The 20,921-nt window shown below is 37.2% G+C and overlaps 1 protein-coding gene across 5 annotated transcripts in view; it reads right to left on the reverse strand.

Annotated features, from left to right (window-relative positions):
• uggt2 (UDP-glucose glycoprotein glucosyltransferase 2) overlaps positions 1-20,921 on the reverse strand; it is a 197,994-nt gene that overhangs the window by 163,255 nt on the left and 13,818 nt on the right. For 3 of the 5 annotated variants that reach the window (XM_026144499.2, XM_026144498.2, XM_026144496.2), the window contains exons 20-23: positions 20,797-20,895; positions 18,760-18,854; positions 18,021-18,230; positions 15,580-15,711 (exon numbers count right to left, since the gene is read on the reverse strand). In XM_026144499.2, coding sequence (XP_026000284.1) covers positions 15,580-15,711; positions 18,021-18,230; positions 18,760-18,854; positions 20,797-20,895 — 536 coding nt within the window. The remainder of the gene's footprint in view (positions 1-15,579; positions 15,712-18,020; positions 18,231-18,759; positions 18,855-20,796; positions 20,896-20,921) is intronic. The other 2 variants (XM_026144500.2, XM_026144497.2) reach the window with 1 other exon arrangement.

A 20,921-nucleotide genomic window follows, 5' to 3' on the forward strand; every position in this document is an offset into this window, starting at 1 on the left:
ATAAATTGTCAACACTTGAAGATTCCCCCATCTCTTCTGAACAAAACGGTGTAAGAATGACCGCTCTAGCCCCTATGGTTAGGAAATTATGGTCATTTGTTTGAGGGGAATCCTCACTATGTGAAATAAACTGAAAGAAGCAGGTCTATGTCTCTGTGCTGCGTGTGTAAAAAGATGCACCTGTTTTGGCGGGAAAACGTAAACAGCCTCTCTGATTGGTGGATTCAAATTCAGCAGCTCCCAGGCTGACCTAGAAACTTAGTCCTCTCTCCCTGTGTGTGTGTGTGTGTGTGTGTGTGTGTGTGTGTGTGTGTGTGTGTGTGTGTGTGTGTTTAGTGGGAGAGAGAGGACCCTGCCCTTATTTGGCAGCATGTCATTGTAGGATTTAAATTGAACATAGTTAGACTGGTTGACTGGATTAGAGCCTGTGTTTGTGTGTCCCTCTGTGCATTTGTGTTTCAATAAGTTATTACTATTCTGCTAATTCATAGTATTTCTGGTACTTTTCGGTACTTGTGCTAAATACAGTATTTCTGCTAAATCATACTATTTCTGCTTTTCATAGGATTTATGCCTAATATAGTATTTCTGCTAAATTATAGTATTTCTGCTTTTTATAGGATTTGTGCCTAACATAGTATTTCTGCTAAATTATAGTATTTCTGCTTTTTATACTATTTGTTCTAAATTATAGTATTTCTGCTTTTTATAGGATTTGTGCTTAATATAGTATTTCTGCTAAATTATAGTTTTTCTTCTTTTTATAGTATTTGTGCTAAAACATTGTATTTCTACTAAATGTAGTATTTATGCTTAATAATAGTATTTCTATATATTTCTGCCAGGTCCCCAGGCAGCCAATCCTCTGTGAGGACTTAGACATTCAAATTTTCAAATCAGGGCCTGCACAGTTTCCCAGCCAATCAAATAAGTGTCCTGAGGCATTCAAATTTGCATATTGGGGCCTTCGTGGCTTCTAAGCCAGCCAATCATATCTGAGGGCTGAGGAATTCAAATCCACAAATCAGGGCCTGCACGGCTTCCCAGCCAGCCAATCACATATGTGGTCTCAGACATTCAAATTTGCATATTGGGGAATTCGTGGCTTCTAAGTCAACAAGTCATCCATGTCATATATCTCTAAAAATTCATATTTTAATGATAAATTGTCAACACTTGAAGATTCCCCCATCTCTTCTGAACAAAACGGTGTAAGAATGACCGTTCTAGCCCCTACGGTTAGGAAATTACGGTCATTTGTTTGAGGGGAGTCGTCACTATGAGAAATAGACTGCAAAAATCCTGTGTCTCTCTGTGCTGCTGCGTGTGTAAACAGATGCACCTGTTTTGGTGGGGAAAAGTGCACAGCCTCTCTGATTGGTGGATTCAAATTCACCAGCTCCCAGGCTGACCTAGAAACTTACTTCTCTCTCCCTGTGTGTGTGTGTGTGTGTGTGTGTGTGTGTGTGTGTGTGTGTGTGTGAGAGAGAGAGAGAGAGAGAGAGAGAGAGAGAGAGAGAGAAAGCCTTTTAATGGGATGATCCCATTGTAAGATTCAAATTCAATATATTTAGACTGGTTGACTGAATTGGATCTTGTGTGTGTGTCTCTCTGTGCATGTGTGTTTCCTCATGTGTACATATTTGTAATTGTGTGGCAGTCATAAATTTTTTTGCTGATTTTTGTCATTTAACAAGTATATTTGAGGGAACCTCAGCATGTTCAGCATTTTTTCAGCTGTCCATTTTGCTTTTCCAATTTTTCTGTTTAACTTATTACTATTGTGCTAAATCACACTATTTCTGCTATTTTATAAGATTTGTGCTTAATATACTATTTCTGCTTTTCATAGGATTTGTGCTTAATATAGTATTTCTGCTAAATTTAGTATTTCTGATTAATTATAGTCTTTCTACTAAATCATAGTACAGTATTTCTGCTTTTTATGGGATTTGTGCTAAAACAAAGTATTTCTACTAAATGTAGTATTTATGCTTAATCATACCATTTCTGCTTTTTATAGGATTTGTGCTTAATATAGTATTTCTGCTAAATTATAGTATTTCTGCCAAATTATAATATTTGTGCTAAAACATAGTCTTAATTTAAAATTACAATATTCATAGTTCATCACAGTGTCTCTGGTAAATCACAATATTTCTGCTCTGTTGTACTATTTTTCTAAATCATAGTGTTTCTGTAATGTTTAAGTATTTTTGGCTAAATATATTCTTTCTGTTATCTTATACTATTTCTCCTAAATTGTATTTTTGAGAAGTTATCATGTTTCTGGTAAGTTACAATATTTCTGCTAAATTCTGCTATGCTATTGTATTTCTGCCAAGTATTATGTTTCCTCTAAGATATTGCAGTTCTGCTAAGTTATTCCATTTTAGCAAACTTCTTTTGCTTCTGCAAAGTTTTTACAATTTCTGCAACTTTTCAGCTTTTTCAGCTACTTTTTGCATACAGCTTCAGCTTTAAGCATCCACACTGCATTTTCGCAGGAAATGCAAATTTTTCTAGTTATTATTCCAGTTGCTTCCGTACACTTTTTGGCACTTAACTACTTCCACAATTTTCAGCCGATTTTCACCGTTCAAATTTTAAACTATTCTGCTATTTTTGCTCTTTCTTGCTATGATTTTTGCTATTTTTAACTATTATACTTTTTAAAATATTCCACTTTTTTCCTTTAATTTGTCCCATTGAAATGAATGGGAAACTTCTGCAATTCTGCTAAAATTTGCTTGTTTTTGAAACTTAACTACTTCCTCATATTTTCACCTAGAACAACCATTCAAACTTTAAAATGTTCATAAATTATTGGGCTATTCAGGTATGATTCAGCTTTTTGAAATCTTTTACTGTTTTACTTTTATGCCTCTTAAAGTTTTGAGTTGCAAAATTGTGATTTTTCACAAAATACATGCGTTGTTATGGTTGCTATGCTCTTGGCTTCCAGTGTGCCACTGAAGCTTTTGCAGTCTTCTCTTCATGTCCGAACAACTGTTTGCTACTTGCTCAATTTTCACTCAACTTCCACAAATTATACATCAAAACGTAGGTATTTTTGCTGGCTTTCAGAAAATGTCACTATCATTGTTGTGGTATTCATAGAACTTTCGCAAATCTCCTCAGACCAACACAATGTCGGAAAACTCTCCATATAAAGTCAATGGAGAGTTTGTTCAAAATCACGGCTGGATTTCTGTAATGAGAGGCATATTCGAATCGTCATATCTCCTTAACGAAGCAAAGTTAAGACATGAGGCTTGTCCCCGAATATCTTCAGACACCCCTGACGCTCACAATTCAAGAATTTCTTTCTCACCTATTACCGTTCTGAAATGAGTTGGACTTGTTTGAGGGTAGGAAATTTGTCCTTCGCTCAGATTTCTTCAGATTTCAAACCCTGGAAATGAACCACTTTTTTCTCTCGTCATAACTTTTTGTTGGATTTCCACAGAGACCTGAAAATTTCCATGATTGTTCACCAAAGCCTGCTGTCTCTTACGGTGAAAGAATGATATCGATACTCCAAATAGATTTAGAGTTAGAAAGCGTTGTTTGAGGGCAAGTCAAGGCAGTTTTTGCTTCGCTCTACTCAGTTATGGTGCATTAGAAGTCAAATATCTTTAATAATTCATATTTTAATGATAAATTGTAAACACTGGAAGATTCCCCCATCTCTTCTGAACAAAACGGTGTAAGAATGACCGCTCTAGCCCCTACGGTTTGGAAATTATGGTCATTTGTTTGAGGGGAGTTCTCACTATGAGAAATAGGCTGCAATAATCCTGTGCCTCTCTGTGCTGCGTGTGTAAAAAGAGGCACATGTTTTGGCGGGAAAAAGTACACAGGCTCTCTGATTGGTGGATTCAAATTCAGCAGCTCCCAGGCTGACCTAGAAACTTACTTCTCTCTCCCTGTGCATTTTTTTGCAGATTTTTTCATTTAACAAGTATATTTGAGGGACCCTCAGCATGTTCAGCATTTTTTCAGCTGTCCATTATGCTTTTCCAATTTTTCTGTTTAACTTATTACTATTGTGCTAAATCATACTATTTCTGCTATTTTATAAGATTTGTGCTTAATATACTATTTCTGCTTTTATAGGATTTGTGCTTAATATAGTATTTCTGCTAAATGTAGTATTTATGCTTAATCATACTATTTCTGCTTTTCATAGTATTTGTGCTTAATATAGTATTTCTGCTAAATTTAGTATTTCTGATTAATTATAGTTTTTCTACTAAATCATAGTACAGTATTTCTGCTTTTTATGGGATTTGTGCTAAAACAAAGTATTTCTACTAAATGTAGTATTTGTGCTTAATCATACCATTTCTGCTTTTTATAGGATTTGTGCTTAATATAGTATTTCTGCTAAATTATAGTATTTCTGCCAAATTATAATATTTGTGCTAAAACATAGTCTCAATTTAAAATTACAATATTCATAGTTCATCACAGTGTCTCTGGTAAATCACAATATTTCTGCTCTGTTGTACTATTTTTCTAAATCATAGTGTTTCTGTAATGTTTAAGTATTTTTGGCTAAATATATTCTTTCTGTTATCTTATACTATTTCTCCTAAATTCTTGTATTTTTGAGAAGTTATCATGTTTCTGGTAAGTTACAATATTTCTGCTAAATTCTGCTATGCTATTGTATTTCTGCCAAGTATTATGTTTCCTCTAAGATATTGCAGTTCTGCTAAGTTATTCCATTTTAGCAAACTTCTTTTGCTTCTGCAAAGTTTTTACAATTTCTGCAACTTTTCAGCTTTTTCAGCTACTTTTTGCATACAGCTTCAGCTTTAAGCATCCACACTGCATTTTCGCAGGAAATGCAAATTTTTCTAGTTATTATTATTATTGTGTGGATGCTTTAAGCATCCACACTATTGAGTTCCTGTTTCTCTTTATTCTTTATACTTTATTATTATTATTATTCCAGTTGCTTCCGTACACTTTTTGGCACTTAACTACTTCCACAATTTTCAGCCGATTTTCACCGTTCAAATTTTAAACTATTCTGCTATTTTTGCTCTTTCTTGCTATGATTTTTGCTATTTTTAACTATTATACTTTTTAAAATATTCCACTTTTTTCCTTTAATTTGTCCCATTGAAATGAATGGGAAACTTCTGCAATTCTGCTAAAATTTGCTTGTTTTTGAAACTTAACTACTTCCTCATATTTTCACCTAGAACAACCATTCAAACTTTAAAATGTTCATAAATTATTGGGCTATTCAGGTATGATTCAGCTTTTTGAAATCTTTTACTGTTTTACTTTTATGCCTCTTAAAGTTTTGAGTTGCAAAATTGTGATTTTTCACAAAATACATGCGTTGTTATGGTTGCTATGCTCTTGGCTTCCAGTGTGCCACTGAAGCTTTTGCAGTCTTCTCTTCATGTCCGAACAACTGTTTGCTACTTGCTCAATTTTCACTCAACTTCCACAAATTATACATCAAAACGTAGGTATTTTTGCTGGCTTTCAGAAAATGTCACCATCATTGTTGTGGGATTTATAGAATTTTGGCAAATCTCCTCAGACTAACACAAGGTCAGAAAACTCTCCATATAAAGTCAATGGAGAGTTTGTTCAAAATCACCGCTGCATTTCTGTAATGAGAGGCATATTCGAATCGTCATATCTCCTTAACGAAGCAAAGTTAAGACATGAGGCTTGTCCCGGTATATCTTCAGACACTCGTGACGCTCACAATTCAAGAATTTCTTTCTCACCTATTACCGTTCTGAAATGAGTTGGACTTGTTTGAGGGTAGGAAATTTGTCCTTCGCTCAGATTTCTTCAGATTTCAAACCCTGGAAATGAACCACTTTTTTCTCTCGTCATAACTTTTTGTTGGATTTCCACAGAGACCTGAAAATTTCCATGATTGTTCACCAAAGCCTGCTGTCTCTTACGGTGAAAGAATGATATCGATACTCCAAATAGATTTAGAGTTACAAAGCGTTGTTTGAGGGCAAGTCAAGGCAGTTTTTGCTTCGCTCTGCTCAGTTATGGTGCATTAGAAGTCAAATATCTTTAATAATTCATATTTTAATGATAAATTGTTAACACTGGAAGATTCCCCCATCTCTTCTGAACAAAACGGTGTAAGAATGACCGCTCTAGCCCCTACGGTTAGGAAATTATGGTCATTTGTTTGAGGGGAGTCCTCACTATGAGAAATAGGCTGCAATAATCCTGTGCCTCTCTGTCCTGCGTGTGTAAAAAGATGCACCTGTTTTGGCGGGAAAACGTAAACAGCCACTCTGATTGGTGGATTTAAATTCGGCAGCTCTCTCCCTCTGTGTGTGTGTGTGTGTGTGTGTGTGTGTGTGTGTGTGTGTGTGTGTGTGTGTGTGTGTGTGTGTGTGTGTTTGTTTAGTGGGAGAGAGAGGACCCTGCCCTTATTTGGCAGCATGTCATTGTAGGATTTAAATTGAATATAGTTAGACTGGTTGACTGGATTAGAGCCTGTGTTTGTGTGTCCCTCTGTGCATTTGTGTTTCAATATGCCTCCATATTTGTAATTTTGTAAGTTATTATTATTCTGCTAAATCATACTATTTCTGCTTTTCATAAGATTTGTGCCTAATATAGTATTTCTGCTAAATTATAGTATTTATTCTTTTTATAGGATTTGTGCCTAACATAGTATTTCTGCTAAATTATAGTATTTCTGCTTTTTATACTATTTGTGCCTAATATAGTATTTCTGCTTTTTATAAGATTTGTGCCTAATATAGTATTTCTGCTTTTTATAGGATTTGTGCCTAATATAGTATTTCTGCTTTTTATAGGATTTGTGCTTAATATAGTATTTCTGCTAAATTACAGTATTTCTGCTTTTTATACTATTTGTGCTAAAACATAGTATTTCTACTAAATGTAGTATTTATGCTTAATCATACTAGTTCTGCTTTTTATGGATTTTGTGCCTAATATAGTATTTCTGCTTTTTATAGTATTTTTGCTCAAACATAGTATTTCTACTAAATGTAGTGTTTATGCTTAATCATCCTATTTCTGCTTTTTATAGGATTTGTGCTTAATATAGTATTTCTGCTAAATTATAGTATTTCTGCTTTTTATAGTATTTGTGCTAAAACATAGTATTTCTACTAAATGTAGTATTTATGCTTAATCATAGTATTTCTATATATTTCTGCCAGGTCCCCAGGCAGCCAATCCTCTGTGAGGACTTAGACATTCAAATTTTCAAATCAGGGCCTGCACGGTTTCCCAGCCAATCATATATGTGTCCTGAGGCATTCAAATTGGCATATTGGAGCCTTCATGGCTTCTAAGCCAGCCAATCATATCTGAGGGCTGAGGAATTCAAATCCACAAATCAGGGCCTGCACGGCTTCCCAGGCAGCCAATCATATATGTGGCCTCAGGCATTCAAATTTGCATATTGGGGGAATTCGTGGCTTCTAAGTCAACAAGTCATCCATGTCGTATATCTCTAAAAATTCACATTTTAATGATAAATTGTTAACACTGGAAGATTCCCCCATCTCTTCTGAACAAAACGGTGTAAGAATGACCGCTCTAGCCCCTACGGTTAGGAAATTATGGTCATTTGTTTGAGGGGAGTCCTCACTATGAGAAATAGGCTGCAATAATCCTGTGCCTCTCTCTGCTGCGTGTGTAAAAAGATGCACCTGTTTTGGCGGGAAAAAGTACACAGGCTCTCTGATTGGTGGATTCAAATTCAGCAGCTCCCAGGCTGACCTAGAAACTTACCTCTCTCTCCCTGTGCATTTTTATGCTGATTTTTTCATTTAACAAGTATATTTGAGGGACCCTCAGCATGTTCAGCATTTTTTCAGCTGTCCATTTTCCTTTTCCAATTTTTCTGTTTAACTTATTACTATTGTGCTAAATCATACTATTTCTGCTATTTCATAAGATTTGTGCTTAATATAGTATTTCTGTTTTTTAAAGGATTTGTGCTTAATATAGTATTTCTGCTTTTTATAGGATTTGTGCTTAATATAGTATTTCTGCTTTTTATAGGATTTGTGCTTAATATAGTATTTCTGCTAAATTATAATATTTCTGCTTTTTATAGGATTTGTGCTAAAACATAGTATTTCTGCTAAATTATAGTATTTCTGCCAAATTATAATATTCGTGCTAAAACATAGTCTTAATTTAAAATTACAATATTCATAGTTCATCACAGTGTCTCTGGTAAATCACAATATTTCTGCTCTGTTGTACTATTTTTCTAAATCATAGTGTTTCTGTAATGTTTAAGTATTTTTGGCTAAATATATTCTTTCTGTTATCTTATACTATTTCTCCTAAATTCTTGTATTTTTGAGAAGTTATCATGTTTCTGGTAAGTTACAATATTTCTGCTAAATTCTGCTATGCTATTGTATTTCTGCCAAGTATTATGTTTCCTCTAAGATATTGCAGTTCTGCTAAGTTATTCCATTTTAGCAAACTTCTTTTGCTTCTGCAAAGTTTTTACAATTTCTGCAACTTTTCAGCTTTTTCAGCTACTTTTTGCATACAGCTTCAGCTTTAAGCATCCACACTGCATTTTCGCAGGAAATGCAAATTTTTCTAGTTCCAGTTGCTTCCGTACACTTTTTGGCACTTAACTACTTCCACAATTTTCAGCCGATTTTCACCGTTCAAATTTTAAACTATTCTGCTATTTTTGCTCTTTCTAGCTATGATTTTTGCTATTTTTAACTATTATACTTTTTAAAATATTCCACTTTTTTCCTTTAATTTGTCCCATTGAAATGAATGGGAAACTTCTGCAATTCTGCTAAAATTTGCTTGTTTTTGAAACTTAACTACTTCCTCATATTTTCACCTAGAACAACCATTCAAACTTTAAAATGTTCATAAATTATTGGGCTATTCAGGTATGATTCAGCTTTTTGAAATCTTTTACTGTTTTACTTTTATGCCTCTTAAAGTTTTGAGTTGCAAAATTGTGATTTTTCACAAAATACATGCGTTGTTATGGTTGCTATGCTCTTGGCTTCCAGTGTGTCACTGAAGGTTTTGCAATTTTCACTTCATGTCCGAACAACTTCTTGCTACTTGCTCAATTTTCACTCAACTTCCACAAATTATACATCAAAACGTAGGTATTTTTGCTGGCTTTCAGAAAATGTCACCATCATTGTTGTGGGATTTATAGAATTTTTGCAAATCTCCTCAGACTAACACAATGTCAGAAAACTCTCCATATAAAGTGAATGGAGAGCTTGTTCAAAATCATCGCTGCATTTCTGTAATGAGAGGCATATTCGAATCGTCATATCTCCTTAACGAAGCAAAGTTAAGACATGAGGCTTGTCCCGGTATATCTTCAGACACTCCTGACGCTCACAATTCAAGAATTTCTTTCTCACCTATTACCGTTCTGAAATGAGTTGGACTTGTTTGAGGGTAGGAAATTTGTCCTTCGCTCAGATTTCTTCAGATTTCAAACTGTGGAAATGAACCACTTTTTTCTCTCGTCATAACTTTTTGTTGGATTTCCACAGAGACCTGAAAATTTCTCTGACTGTTCACCAAAGCCTGCTGTCTCTTACGGTGAAAGAATGATATCGATACTCCAAATAGATTTAGAGTTAGACAGCGTTGTTTGAGGGCAAGTCAAGGCAGTTTTTGCTTCGCTCTGCTCAGTTATGGTGCATTAGAAGTCTAATATCTTTAATAATTCATATTTTAATGATAAATTGTTAACACTGGAAGATTCCCCCATCTCTTCTGAACAAAACGGTGTAAGAATGACCGCTCTAGCCCCTACGGTTAGGAAATTATGGTCATTTGTTTGAGGGAAGTCCTCACTATGAGAAATAGGCTGCAATAATCCTGTGCCTCTCTGTCCTGCGTGTGTAAAAAGATGCACCTGTTTTGGCGGGAAAACGTAAACAGCCACTCTGATTGGTGGATTTAAATTCGGCAGCTCTCTCCCTCTGTGTCTGTCTGTGTGTGTGTGTGTGTGTGTGTGTGTGTGTGTGTGTGTGTGTGTGTGTGTGTGTGTGTGTGTTTAGTGGGAGAGAGAGGACCCTGCCCTTATTTGGCAGCATGTCATTGTAGGATTTAAATTGAATATAGTTAGACTGGTTGACTGGATTAGAGCCTGTGTTTGTGTGTCCCTCTGTGCATTTGTGTTTCAATATGCCTTCATATTTGTAATTTTGCAAGTTATTACTATTCTGCTAAATGATACTATTTCTGCTTTTCATAAGATTTGTGCCTAATATAGTATTTCTGCTAAATTATAGTATTTATTATTTTTATAGGATTTGTGCCAAATATAGTATTTCTGTTAAATTATAGTATTTCTGCTTTTTATACTATTTGTGCCTAATATAGTATTTCTGCTTTTTATAGGATTTGTACCTAATATAGTATTTCTGCTTTTTATAGGATTTGTGCTTAATATAGTATTTCTGCTAAATTATAGTATTTCTGCTTTTTATAGTATTTGTGCTAAAACATAGTATTTCTACTAAATGTAGTATTTATGCTTAATCATAGTATTTCTATATATTTCTGCCAGGTCCCCAGGCAGCCAATCCTCTGTGAGGACTTAGACATTCAAATTTTCAAATCAGGGCCTGCACGGTTTCCCAGCCAATCATATATGTGTCCTGAGGCATTCAAATTTGCATATTGGGGCCTTCATGGCTTCTAAGCCAGCCAATCATATCTGAGGGCTGAGGAATTCAAATCCACAAATCAGGGCCTGCACAGCTTCCCAGCCAGCCAATCATGTATGTGGGCTCCAGGTATTCAAATTTGCATATTGGGGAATTCGTGGCTTCTAAGTCAACAAGTCATCCATGTCATATATCTCTAAAAATTCATATTTTAATGATAAATTGTCAACACTTGAAGATTCCCCCATCTCTTCTGAACAAAACGGTGTAAGAATGACCGCTCTAGCCCCTATGGTTAGGAAATTATGGTCATTTGTTTGAGGGGAGTCCTCACTATGAGAAATAGGCTGCAATAATCCTGTGCCTCTCTGTGCTGCGTGTGCAAAAAGAGGCACATGTTTTGGCGGGAAAAAGTACACAGGCTCTCTGATTGGTGGATTCAAATTCGGCAGCTCCCAGGCTGACCTAGAAACTCACTTCTCTCTCCCTGTGCATTTTTTTGCTGATTTTTTCATTTAACAAGTATATTTGAGGGACCCTCAGCATGTTCAGCATTTTTTCAGCTGTCCATTTTGCTTTTCCAATTTTTCTGTTTAACTTATTACTATTGTGCTAAATCATACTGTTTCTGCTATTTTATAAGATTTGTGCTTAATATAGTATTTCTGCTTTTAATAGGATTTGTGCTTAATATAGTATTTCTGCTTTTTATAGAATTTGTGCTTAATATAGTATTTCTGCTTTTTATAGAATTTGTGCTTAATATAGTATTTCTGCTTTTTATAGGATTTGTGCTTAATATAGTATTTCTGCTTTTTATATGATTTGTGCTTAATATAGTATTTCTGCTAAATTATAGTATTTCTGCTTTTTATAGGATTTGTGCTAAAACATAGTATTTCTACTAAATGTAGTATTTATGCTTAATCATAGTATTTCTATATATTTCTGCCAGGTCCCCAGGCAGCCAATCCTCTGTGAGGACTTAGACATTCAAATTTTCAAATCAGGTCCTGCACGGTTTCCCAGCCAATCATATATGTGTCCTGAGGCATTCAAATTTGCATATTGGGGACTTCATGGCTTCTAAGCCAGCCAATCATATCTGAGGGCTGAGGAATTCAAATCCACAAATCAGGGCCTGCACGGCTTCCCAGCCAGCCAATCACATATGTGGTCTCAGGCATTCAAATTTGCATATTGGGGAATTCGTGGCTTCTAAGTCAACAAGTCATCCATGTCATATATCTCTAAAAATTCATATTTTAATATTAAATTGTCAACACTTGAAGATTCCCCCACCTCTTCTGAACAAAACGGTGTAAGAATGACCGTTCTAGCCCCTACGGTTAGGAAATTACGGTCATTTGTTTGAGGGAGTCGTCACTATGAGAAATAGACTGCAAAAATCCTGTGTCTCTCTGTGCTGCTGCGTGTGTAAACAGATGCACCTGTTTTGGTGGGGAAAAGTGCACAGGCTCTCTGATTGGTGGATTCAAATTCAGCAGTTCCCAGGCTGACCTAGAAACTTAGTCCTCTCTCCCTGTGTGTGTGTGTGTGTGTGTGTGTGTGTGTGTGTGTGTGTGTGTGTGTGTGTGTGTGTCTGTGACAGAGAGAGAGAGAGAGAGAGAGAGAGAGAGAGAGAGAGAGGCTTTTAATGGGATGATCTCATTCTAAGATTTAAATTCAATATATTTAGACTGGTTGACTGAATTGGATCTTGTGTGTGGGTCTCTATGTGCATGTGTGTTTCCTCATGTGTACATATTTGTGATTGTGTGGCTGTAATAAATTTTTTTGCAGATTTTTGTCATTTAACAAGTATATTTGAGGGACCCTCAGCATGTTCAGCATTTTTTCAGCTGTCCATTTTGCTTTTCCAATTTTTCTGTTTAACTTATTACTATTGTGCTAAATCATAGCATTTCTGCTATTTTATAAGATTTGTGCTTAATATACTATTTCTGCTTTTCATAGTATTTGTGCTTAATATAGTATTTCTGCTAAATTTAGTATTTCTGATTAATTATAGTTTTTCTACTAAATCATAGTACAGTATTTCTGCTTTTTATGGGATTTGTGCTAAAACAAAGTATTTCTACTAAATGTAGTATTTGTGCTTAATCATGCCATTTCTGCTTTTTATAGGATTTGTGCTTAATATAGTATTTCTGCTAAATTATAGTATTTCTGCCAAATTATAATATTTGTGCTAAAACATAGTCTCAATTTAAAATTACAATATTCATAGTTCATCACAGTGTCTCTGGTAAATCACAATATTTCTGCTCTGTTGTACTATTTTTCTAAATCATAGTGTTTCTGTAATGTTTAAGTATTTTTGGCTAAATATATTCTTTCTGTTATCTTATACTATTTCTCCTAAATTCTTGTATTTTTGAGAAGTTATCATGTTTCTGGTAAGTTACAATATTTCTGCTAAATTCTGCTATGCTATTGTATTTCTGCCAAGTATTATGTTTCCTCTAAGATATTGCAGTTCTGCTAAGTTATTCCATTTTAGCAAACTTCTTTTGCTTCTGCAAAGTTTTTACAATTTCTGCAACTTTTCAGCTTTTTCAGCTACTTTTTGCATACAGCTTCAGCTTTAAGCATCCACACTGCATTTTCGCAGGAAATGCAAATTTTTCTAGTATTAATTGTTACTGCCATCACAGAGACTGGCCTCTTTATCCGTGGTTGTCAGCATTGCTGTTGCTGAGACATCAGTCACCAGCTCTGTACACGTACAGTGAGCACGTGTGGTTCCTGTATGTTATGTTGTGTGTGTGTGTGTGTGTGTGTGTGTGTGTGTGTGTGTGTGTGTGTGTGTGGAGGGAGGGGGCTTAGGCTTGGTGCAGCCCGAAGAGATGACCTGGGTCCGCCCTTCTGTGGGCTCACCACCTGCAGGACCCATAATAGGGATCAGGTGTATTGTGCATTGTGTGTTAATAAGTAAATGGACTGATTCTTATATAGCGCTTTTCTACTCTCCCGGCAGTGTTGGGGAGTAACGGAATACATGTACCGCCGTTACGTATTTAAAATACAAAATATGAGTAACTGTATTCCGTTACAGTTACCGTTTAAAAAGGTGGTATTCAGAATACAGTTACTTTGTTGAAATAAATGGATTACACGGCGGTACTTTCCTGTTTCATATTGTCGCGGGTCAGGACTGTTTCGGTTTTGTTTGACAGCTACGTTCTGATGTTCCAGGCGGCAGCGTTACGGTTGCCATGGTTACAGGGCGACGCTCTCTCTCTCTCTCTCTGCGACTGTGTGTTTCCTGGGTGAGAGAGCGCCTTTTCGTTGTTGTTGTTGTTGTTGTGCTAAGCTAACAGGCAGAATGCTACAAGCATAGCTCTAAAGAATGTAGCATCGTGGGCAGTGTAGTCCGTGTTGCAGGGAGAATGGACTGCCATACCCGTTATGGGTCTGTGAGCGCGAGGAGGGAGAAAAAGGGGAGTGGAAAGGTACGAGTTGTCATCGAGGAAAAACGGGAGCTGGAAGCATGTAAATATAATAATAACCACTGCAGCCAAGAAGAGTGCCTGACGAGCCCAGTTGTAAGTAAGCTATTAAGACTCGACTGTGATTGTGACACAGTGTTTTATCCACTTAAAGTCACGGTATTCAGTGAGGCTGCCTGGTTTTTCTATTCTGGGAGAAGAGCCCTACCACTGCAGCAGAGCAAAGTAAGATAATATTAATTGTTACTGCCATCACAGAGACTGGCCTCTTTATCCGTGGTTGTCAGCATTGCTGTTGCTGAGACATCAGTCACCAGCTCTGTACACGTACAGTGAGCACGTGTGCGCGCGCACACACACACACACACACACACACACACACACACACACACACACACAGCCGTGCCTGCCACTTGTGACCTTTGAGAAATAGACATGCTGATATGACAGTGCTAAGAAAGCACTCTGAAAACACTAGAGGGAAAAATCCTCCAAAAGTGCAGCTGCATGGAGAATCTTTCTCTGCTGTAGCAAACAACACCACCAGTGCTTCTTGTCACAGGCAATAAAATGTTTTCTATTCAAGAGAAGCCATCTAAAGAATCAGCTGCCTGTCAAAGTAACTATTTTTCAAGTCACAAGGAAATTGATAGTTGGTGAGTCTCAAGTCAAAAACCTTATCCCAGTGAAACTTCTTACAAGAAGAAGTCATCTTCTAGATCATTAGTTGCCAAGTTACTGTCACACTTAATTTTGAACAGGGCAATAGTTTCATTAAGTTAGTCGTATACTGAAATTAAACATCTAAAACAGTTTAATACATTTTCAAAGCTGGATGTGTTACTTTTAAAGAACAGAGGTAGATATTAATCATGTGATTAATTTTGTGTGATTTTCTAACAATACTTTTGTACTGCTTATTAATTTCCCGTGGTTTTCGGAATCTGTACAAGCTGCATTACTACATTAAGGGAGAGAAGCTTTGAGTTAAAATGAGTTGAACTGTGGCTGGCTACTTGTTCAGACTGTGATCACACACAGTTTATTTATTTATTGTGTTTCCGATTAGAATATTGGGAAGTTGCTTATGCACAGAAAATATGACACTATTGCAAACATTTGCTTCCTCCGTGTGTAGCATGACTGCAGGGCTTTTCCTGCTTATGAAATTTTCGAGCACCAAAGAGCTTTGGTTTTTGCCCAGAGAAAAATCACCAGGACTGAGTTTTTATGTAGGTGGGGTTACTTTTACTCATGAGCCTTTACCCATATGCCAAAAAATAACAGCAGAAGTTACACAGCCATAAGTATATGTGTTCACTCATTAGTGGCGTGGTTCTTTTAGACCGAGGAAAAACCCTGGATTTTCTGCCATTGATCTGATTGACTGCATCCATTGTCAGTTTTTAACTATGCATAAGCTGGAGCCCACTCACCCTCCCATTGCTGATCACTGCACGCTGTCCAGGATTGAGTTTCAGTACGTCTTGACAGAATAACTGCTGAGTGCGGATAAAATCAACTTCAAGGGTGTTGAATTTTTTCTCAAAGGCATCCATATCCATGCCCTACAGCAGAAAAACAAAAGTTTGTTTACAATGTCAGATAAATTGATTGCATCGCTGGCTGGCTAAGAATATGTGATGTAATCCATAGTTTGTGGTCAACTGAAATATCCAATAACGCAGCTGAAAGACATTTCTCTCATTTCAGCCTGTCCAAAAATATAAAGAGTGATGCATTGACATAAAAATGATGTATGTGAGACAAAAAAAATAAAAATTATTCACAGAATCATTGATGCCTCGCATCAGCACAATCACTGCAGTTTTCAAACATAAAATATTTCAGCCAGACCTGTCAGAAATGCACATGTGTGAAAATGAGATTAATCAATTTGTAATTAATATAACAAACTCCTAATTAAACCCCTGCCAGTTTTGTCTATAACAAATTAGGTTTGGGAGTGTGGAGGGTTTGTGGAGTCAGGTTATTAGTTTCTCCAACATTTCTCTCCTCAGGAGAACAGGTGAAATACCAATAATGTCAGCACAATCCAGTCAGCAAGTCTGTCTGGCAGCCAATAATAAACTCATATCCCTTGGCTTTGGGTCTCAAGTCACACTGCTACATCCTACCTATCACCCCATCTCTATTTCCAGCCTATTCTCTCCCAATTGTGAAAGGCTAGTATAACTGAGGGGAACTTCATTATAGTAGGTCCTAAATAAAAAACAAACAAACTACACAATCTACTGCATAACTGATGGTGAATATACTCCATCAGCTGATTTGTTGATTAGTGGCTGAGAATTTGCTTGCGTATGCACAGTCCTTTGTGGGTGGTTACTGCGCATTACAGCATGAAGACGGGAGAATGATTTAGTTCTGCCTTAAAGCAGCAGTGATGGTCAGGCTTGGCTGAAAACATGTGGATCACATAACCAGAAGCTGTGAGCAGTTGGCTATTTATCAGCTTCGGGAGACCATGTTTACACCAGCACATTTTAGTTAAAGATTCATAGCGTGTTGCAGTCTTTCAATGGCCTCAGTGACATTTCAAGTGGAACTGACAGTGGGCAGGCTGTTTGCCTGGGTGTCCAAGGAGTGTGGAGTATCATGCGTGCTGTAAATGCATTCCGTGAGTTGATGTTGAGGAGAGAGATAAGAGAATGGGCTCATCAATCACTATTTTCCTGACTGCGCACTTTTTCTCCTTTTACCTCCATTAAACCATTTACCTAATCAAATATATTATTAAATACTTATCAGTTATATCAGAGCAAAGCAACTTTCTTACCAAGTGATGCACTTGGTATGAAACTGAAGTTTTTTCTTTGGACAAGTAAACTTTGATAAGGTAGCCATGCACAAGATTCAAGTTAATCTAACTTTTGTGTGTCTAAAATAGATAGCGTTCCAACAGTTTTAACTGCTGTCTACTTTATAAATGCACACGGATTGCCAGCATCTTGCCATCAATCTGAATAAGTCTTTGTCAATGACTCAACTCAATTCAGGTCATATTCTTGTTATATTCCTATAGAACAGGAAGGGTGCTGAACACAAATGTAATAGTTATATGTAATAGTTAACAGGCAGCAAAAGATATATAGATATACAATTTTCAACAATTTATCACAATTATTCCCAGGTTTATTATCAGAGATAGATTGTATGAAACTGCCAATTTGATCCCAGTCGATCACAGACTGATATCCGACTGACTCCATCTTATGCCAAGATTTATGGCCGGTTTTAATGACAGCGTTCCTATGCTTGACAATCTTATTGTGCAACAAAAAAATAACTGCAATAACTTTATCTTACAGAATAAAATAAATATTTGACAAAGATTAACTTTGAGGACATAGTTTCCAGTTAAAAAAGGTGACAAATTAAAATGTGCGTTATTGGAGCACTGATAATATTGGAAAATGTTATAAATCACAATATCATATTGTGGGTGAAATATTGCGATAATATAATATCACATGGTGTCTGGTGATTCCCATCTCTACTAAACATCAGCATGAATATAACGCATCCAAAATATATAGATGGGTGGACTGTTGGCAGCTATACATCTAATCTATGTCTAAATTTGGAAATAGTTGGATTAAAACAAACACCTATTTGATCAAATAAAAACTCAAAGTAAAAAAAAAAAGGAGCAGTGAAAAAAACAAGCTCTTATATTAGATTTTCCTCTTTCAAGGTTTGCCACCTTCAAGGTAAAAGTCAAATCATGTGGTTACAATATGATTTAAAGTAGTGATTCTAATATAAAAGAATATATATATATAAAGTCCAAACAAAATATGTGTAGTCTGAAAAGAAAAGAAAAGAAAAGAGCATTCTTTAATCCCCTCTTTACCTGCATCAGTAAGTCTTTCATCTTGGTCCCCTGCTGGAGGAGCTGGCTGCTCTCCTCTTTTAGGAGTTTATGCACAAACTCTGCCGCAGCCTTATTCTTCTGGGTGAGGAGAGAGGCCCAGATAGCCCTGTACAGCACAGTGTTATCGTCGTAGGGTTTTTCACTGGGGTTATCTATCACCCCCACACGCACTCCAGGACTGGCCTTCTGCTTGCACACACAAGCGCACACACATATAAACATAACGGCACTATAATTCACAGTAATAGCAGACATGCTCATATATCCAGCTACCACATATGTCACTGATGAAGAGCTCTCAAAAAATAGTGCTTTAAAGTAAAGATCTCACCTTTTCAACCTAATCTACTACTAATGATCTCTAAATGACAAAAAGAACATTTGCTTTATTACGTTATTCATCTGTAGAATATCACCACAACATATTTCAGTTAAGACGAATCTACACTGATGATTTTTTGTGAGAGCACACAGCAGAAAATGACATTTTAATTATAGTTTTTGTTATGAACCTGCCATGATAATCACCACCAAAACCATTTCAGAGTTCTGCATCCCTTCCACTTCTATTTGATTTTTTTTAGTGCACAAGTTTTGTTGCTTTAAGGATAAGTTAGAGTATTAGATTTATCTGTTATGCCTTCTAAGACGTCCTGTGTACATCCTAAATGATAACATAAATTAATGAAGTGAAAAGAACAGTATTGATTTTACTTACCAGGTGTTTCAGAGCACTGAGCAAGAGTTTTCGTCCTGACACCTTCTGAAAATCCCCAACTACCCACAGAGTTACAGGAGTCATCCCATCCTCATCTGAGGTAAAAGAGTAAAATCTTTATAGAATAATGTGTACAATACAAATAAGAGCCATTACTGCCATTACTGTAAACCATTCTAAACTCAGACTCTACTTTATATTCTTTAGCTTTCTAATCGTAAGTCTCCTGTTATCCCCAAGAGCAGTCTATTTTGGTTGTTTCTAGTGTCCTGTTCTTCCCTGTTCTTCAGCTGCAGCAGTCTGTTCTCTCTTCGAGTGTAAGGTGTAGCAGCTTCAACCATGTCTGACTCTTCTTCTTCACAAGTTGTTTTGCTCACAGAAGTGTCGCAGATTTTTTGTTTGTTTTGTTTTTGTACCACTAGGGACTGTTTTTCATTAAATCCCAGGAGAACAGCGGGTTTTTTGTTTTTTTCATTTTTAGATATTCCGAGGCCATGGTTCTTAGCCGGAAAAGGGTGGAGTGCCCACTCCGGGTCGGGGATGAGTTCCTGCCCCAAGTGGAGGAGTTCAAGTATCTCGGGGTCTTGTTCGCGAGTGATGGGAGAAGGGAGCTGGAGATCGACAGACGGATTGGGGCTGCGGCTGCAGTAATGCGGACGCTGCACCGGTCAGTCATGGTGAAGAGGGAGCTGAGTGTAAAAGCGAAGCTCTCAATTTACCGGTCGATCTACGTCCCTACCCTCACCTATGGCCACGAGCTGTGGGTAGTGACCGAAAGAACGAGATCGCGGATACAAGCGGCGGAAATGAGCTTCCTCCGAAGGGTGGCTGGCCTCTCCCTTAGAGATAGGGTGAGAAGTTCGGCCATCCGGGAGGGGCTTAGAGTAGAGCAGCTGCTGCTCCACATCGAAAGGAGCCAGCTGAGGTGGTTCGGGCATCTGGCAAGGATGCCCCCTGGGCGCCTCCTGGGCGAGGTGTTCCAGGCATGTCCCACCGGGAGGAGGCCCCGGGGCAGACCCAGGACACGCTGGAGAGATTATATCTCTCGGCTGGCCTGGGAACGCCTTGGTATTCCCCCGGACAAGCTGGAGGAGGTGGCTGGGGAGAGGGAGGTCTGGACCTCTTTGCTTAGGCTGCTACCCCCGCGACCCGACCTCGGATAAGCGGATGAAGATGGATGGATGGATGGATATTCCGATTTGGCACCAACTAAAGGCACTTAGATCCCATGTGTTTCTCATTCTAATGTTTGGTTAACATAACATTTTGGCCACGTTTGTGCGCTTTTATGTACTGAGGTGCAGCATTAATGGGATAGTATGCAGGTGCAGCTGATTAGTTAGCCACAGCAAGTATAATCACTTCACCAGTAGAGGACAAATTTATTTATGAAGAATTCAATCTCTCAATGTTGACCTAAATGTTTACACAGCTTTCAAAGACAGTGTCTTGTAAAAGGTCCTACTCTGTCTATACACTGATAATCACATGACATTGAGAGGGGAATGAAATGTAGTTATTATAGTGAATGTTTAGTTTGTGTCAGAGGTGAGAGAGACTAAGACATCTGTCACATATTATAGAAGAACCTTGCCACCTGTCATGGTTATATTCCCGCCCCGGCCAGTCAGCCAGTCCTTCAGAAAAGCAGGCAGTTGGCCCGACAGCTACTCCACAGAGAGAGAATGGCAATCAGCCTCCTCTGAAACACTGCAGCTAGACTCTGGGCCCGAGCAGCGAAATGCAGCTCTGATGACCATTTAGACTGCTGGCCAAAAGCCAGTCAGAAGACCCAGCAATGATTTTGCTGGAGGCACAGCCTGCCAGCCCTAATAAAACCCAGTTTCATATTTCCATACATCAGCAAAGCAGTGTGGGATTCAATTTGTTTATAACAAAAATGCTAATTTTACAGATACACCTTATATTAATGTAGAGTAGTTATTCCAGTTTATACAGCATTATGTTTCTAAATATGAGATTTCATCTGAAATAGTGTTTACTGGGAAAGCAAACCAAAAAGAAGTGACTTCTTACCACTATTTGTGAAGTACTTCATTCTCTTAGCAATCACTGCCGTTTTGTCTCTGGTGTCCACATAAGAAAACATATATGTGTCTTCCCAATCATCTGCAACTGCATATAAAGGAAAGTATAACATA

The sequence above is a fragment of the Astatotilapia calliptera genome, chromosome 16, assembly GCF_964374335.1.
Source record: "Astatotilapia calliptera chromosome 16, fAstCal68.1, whole genome shotgun sequence".
NCBI classification, from domain to species: domain Eukaryota; kingdom Metazoa; phylum Chordata; class Actinopteri; order Cichliformes; family Cichlidae; genus Astatotilapia; species Astatotilapia calliptera.